This window comes from Molossus molossus, unplaced genomic scaffold (assembly GCF_014108415.1).
Source record: "Molossus molossus isolate mMolMol1 unplaced genomic scaffold, mMolMol1.p scaffold_m16_p_5, whole genome shotgun sequence".
Classification (NCBI taxonomy): domain Eukaryota; kingdom Metazoa; phylum Chordata; class Mammalia; order Chiroptera; family Molossidae; genus Molossus; species Molossus molossus.
The window spans coordinates 5,258,391-5,261,908 of NW_023425388.1; the positions used below are offsets into that span (position 1 = coordinate 5,258,391).

The 3,518-nt window shown below is 59.4% G+C and overlaps 1 protein-coding gene across 1 annotated transcript; it reads right to left on the bottom strand.

Moving 5' to 3' along the window:
• Positions 1 to 712: 712 nt before the first annotated feature.
• Positions 713 to 1,501, bottom strand: LRRC3 (leucine rich repeat containing 3). The gene has a single exon (XM_036242323.1). The coding sequence runs from the start codon at positions 1,484 to 1,486 to the stop codon at positions 713 to 715; it is 774 nt and encodes a 257-aa protein (XP_036098216.1). The 5' UTR covers positions 1,487 to 1,501.
• Between the last annotated feature and the right edge of the window lie 2,017 nt (positions 1,502 to 3,518).

Here is a 3,518-nt window from a genome sequence, read left to right on the forward strand (position 1 = left end):
GGTGGCCCTCGGGCAGGCCGAGCTTGTTCTCAGGCTCCTCTCCATGATGTTTGGTTTCAGGTTTGGGGTATCCTCCCCCCTCACTGGACTGAAATTTGGGTACACGTGTTACTCTTCACAGACATTCTGAGAGTAAAGACAGTCGTTGCGAGGTTAGTTGGAGTGACACTGTTCACCCGCTGCCCTCTGGGAAAACCTGGCCTCTGCGCTTCGCTCTGGGAAGTTCTGTGGTCAGATGTGTTCAGGAGACACTACAGGGACAGAGGCGTGTCAGTTCTGCAGTGCAGGGTCACCTGTGCCTTCCGCAGACGGATCTGTACCCCAAACCTCCACCAGGGACACTCACTCACGGACACGAGCCCTTCCTTCTCTGAATGCATTCACCCCGTGGGCGCCACCCGGGAGGGGCCCGCAGAGTGGAAGGGACGTCGTAATCGACAGCCTGGTTTTAAGTCCCGACTGGATCATGTCCTGACCGTGTCATCACGGGCAAGTCCGTCCATCTCTGCACGCTTCAGCTGCTCCCTCCAGCAGTGGTCTAACGGTACGGTACCTGACGCGAAGGGTGTTGCAGTGACTCAGTGCAATTCGGGAAAGTGTTCTGCCCGGGTGTGCGCTGCACTGAAGTAGCTGTGACTGCCACCTGGCGGGGAGGATACCAAAAGCATGAGTCAGCCACCACCTGCCACACAGCGATGGCACTCCGCAGGCACTAGGGTGCAAGGCTGAGGGGGTCCTTGGACACAGGGGTGCTGGGAAGGGATTTCAGGTACTCCAGGTGCCTCCTGGCATCCTCCTGATTCTGGCGCACATAGTACACGACGTAGGTGATCACCATGGCGAACCAGCCGAACATGGTGACCAGCATGGCCACGTCGGTGGTCTTGTGGTGGGTGCTGCAGAAGCTGACACCGGCGTCGAGGGCCTGGATCAGCGGCTTCCCCACGTACTCCTCTTGCACTGAGGTGTGGCAGGCGATTTCATCCACCGAGTCGGGGTCCAGCTTCAGCTCCCATAGGGCCTCCTGCAGGGCACACTCACAGTGCAGGGGGTTGTGGGACAGGCGGATCTTGGCACTGAGCTTGCCCAGGGCATCCTTTGGAATCCTGCGGATGCGATTGTGAGACAGGTCCAGCAGCCGCAGGCCGCCGGCCAGGCCAGAGAAGGCAGCGGGGCCAATAGTCTCGATGGCGTTCTGAGACAAGTCCAGCTCTCGCAGCTGGCTCAGGTGCTGGAAGGCACCGTTGGGGACCCGGGCAATTTTGTTGGCATCGAGCTTCAGAAGCACGGCGTTGGCGGGGATGTCTTTGGGGATCTCCTGCAGGTCGCTTGCACTACAGTGGACAGCCACGGCCCCGTCATGGTCAGGGCACTGGCAGCTCTGGGGGCAGGAGGTGCCCAAGCGCAGGCAGAAGAGGAGGAGGAGGCAAGACCCTCCCATGGGGGCTGGCACGGACGAAAGGCTCTGTTTGCCCATGGGGCCCATCCTGACTGCACCTGGGGACAGGCACACTCCTCCGGCTCGGTGCTGGGGGCCTGTGCTCTTCCCCACAACCCTGGCCGCTGTTGCACAAGTGACCATCCGAGACAGACATAAATTCCTGTTCCTCACCTGCCAGGAAAAATGTTTTCTTTCAGTTCTGCAACAGAGGAGCAATCAGCCTCGTCCATGCGTGGTGATGCAGCTGGGACCCAGGACACACTTGGACTTTTGGGAGCTATCACAGGCAAATTGAAGCCTCTGACCAATGGGGGGGAGGGTCCTCAGTAACTTATTTCGGGACACTCCGAAAGCCACCAGAAGAGCAAGGGCAGGCCCCCATCAAAATGGTGGGACAACCCTGCTGCCTACCCTGGACACACCCTCTACACACCTGGGGACCAGGGGCCTGGACAGCACTAGGTGATGGCAGCCTGGGGTCCACCCGCGCCAGCCCCCCAGGTCTGGGAACAAAAAGACTGAATGCAGCAGCCGCCCAGTCGGAAACCACTGGGAACCTGCGGGGCGCTCATCACTCCAGGCCAGGCTGCTGTAGGAAGCTTAGCACTTTGCTAATTTTGACAACCCTTAAAAATTACAATAATAAATAAACTCTGCCGGCTCCAATAGGAACAGCCACCCTGCACCTGTACCGGAGTCGGAGCCAGAGCCTTTGATCCCAATGATGCTTGGAAAGGAAGGAAAATGAGAAAAGAGAAGAGCCAAGCCCTGGGCGCGCGCTGCGCTGGGCGTGGAGCGGCGGGGCCGCGCGGGGCCTGGGCTGGCGGGACTCGGGCCCCGGGACCCCGGGACCCCGGGACCCCCAGGACCCTGGGACCTGCGGGCGGGTAAGAGACAGAGGCGCGGTGTCCACACTCCCGGGAGGGGCAGGGGCTTTACCTGCGCAGCCGCGTCCGGAGGCTGCTCTGAGCGAGGCCCCCCACAGCTGGGAGAGAGCCGGCGCCACACCCCAGCGCGGTGGCGACCCGGTGGCGGCCGGCGCCCACGACCGCGGCGGCTCCGACACCCGCAGCTCGGCCGGCAAGCCGCGGGCGGGGCCTGGGCGGGGCGGGGCGGGCGGGGCCAGGACGACGGGAGGCTGAGATGAGGGGCGGGACCGGGGGTGGGACAGCAGGAGCAAGCCGGTGGGGGCGGAGCCTTGGGCGTACCCTGTGGAAGGAGTGGGGCGGAGCTGGGCGTGGATCCTTGGATGGACGTGTCTCAGGGACTGTGGGCGGGGCCCGTGGGGGCCTGAGGGCCGGGCTGGGCCGTGAGGACCAGAGCCCCGCCCCGCCCAGGTCCACCCAGCTCTGGGGGTGGCACCCTCATCAGCGCGAAGTCCTTGCGTCCCTCGCAGGCCTGATTCCAGGGGCCCCCGAAGCTGGTTCGTGGGGTTAAGTCTCCGACCACCTGAGTCCCTGCCTGCCAGCACCCACTCTCTGTATCTTGGGGTCTCTGCATGTGGACCAGGAGAAGGGTAGGGAATGTTGAGGCGAGGTCATTTAAGCTCGGACTGGGCCATCCTAGACCTTTTAAAAAGCAGCTTTATTGTGGTGCAATTGATATACAAGAAACCACATTTAAATTTGGTAAGTTTAGACATTTGTATACACTCGTGAAACCATCACCACAATCCACGCAGTACATACCCCTTCTTGACACTTCCTCCTTCATACTCTCTCCCCTCATATCCCCATCGCCAGGCAAACACGGGTCTATCTGTCACTGTAAATCAGTTGACATTGCTTATAATTTATGTAAATTGAATCACAGGTATGCACTTTATAGTCTAGCTTCTTTCACTCAGCACAATTACTTTGAGTTCACTCATGCTGATGTGTTTATCAGGTTATTCCTCTTAATGCTGACTAGTCATCCCTCCCATCAATGTTCCACAGTTTGCATATCTGTTTGCCTGTCCATGGATATTTGGGTTGTTTCCAGTTGCCTATTACAAATAAAGTGATACATTGTGTACAACCTTGTTTGGGCAAATACTCGTTTCTCTTGGGTAAATATCTAGGAGTTGAATGGCTGG

Excerpts from the sequence above, each read along its gene's own strand:
- LRRC3 (XM_036242323.1), bottom strand. The coding sequence starts at position 1,486 with ATGGGCCCCATGGGCAAACAGAGCCTTTCGTCCGTGCCAGCCCCCATG.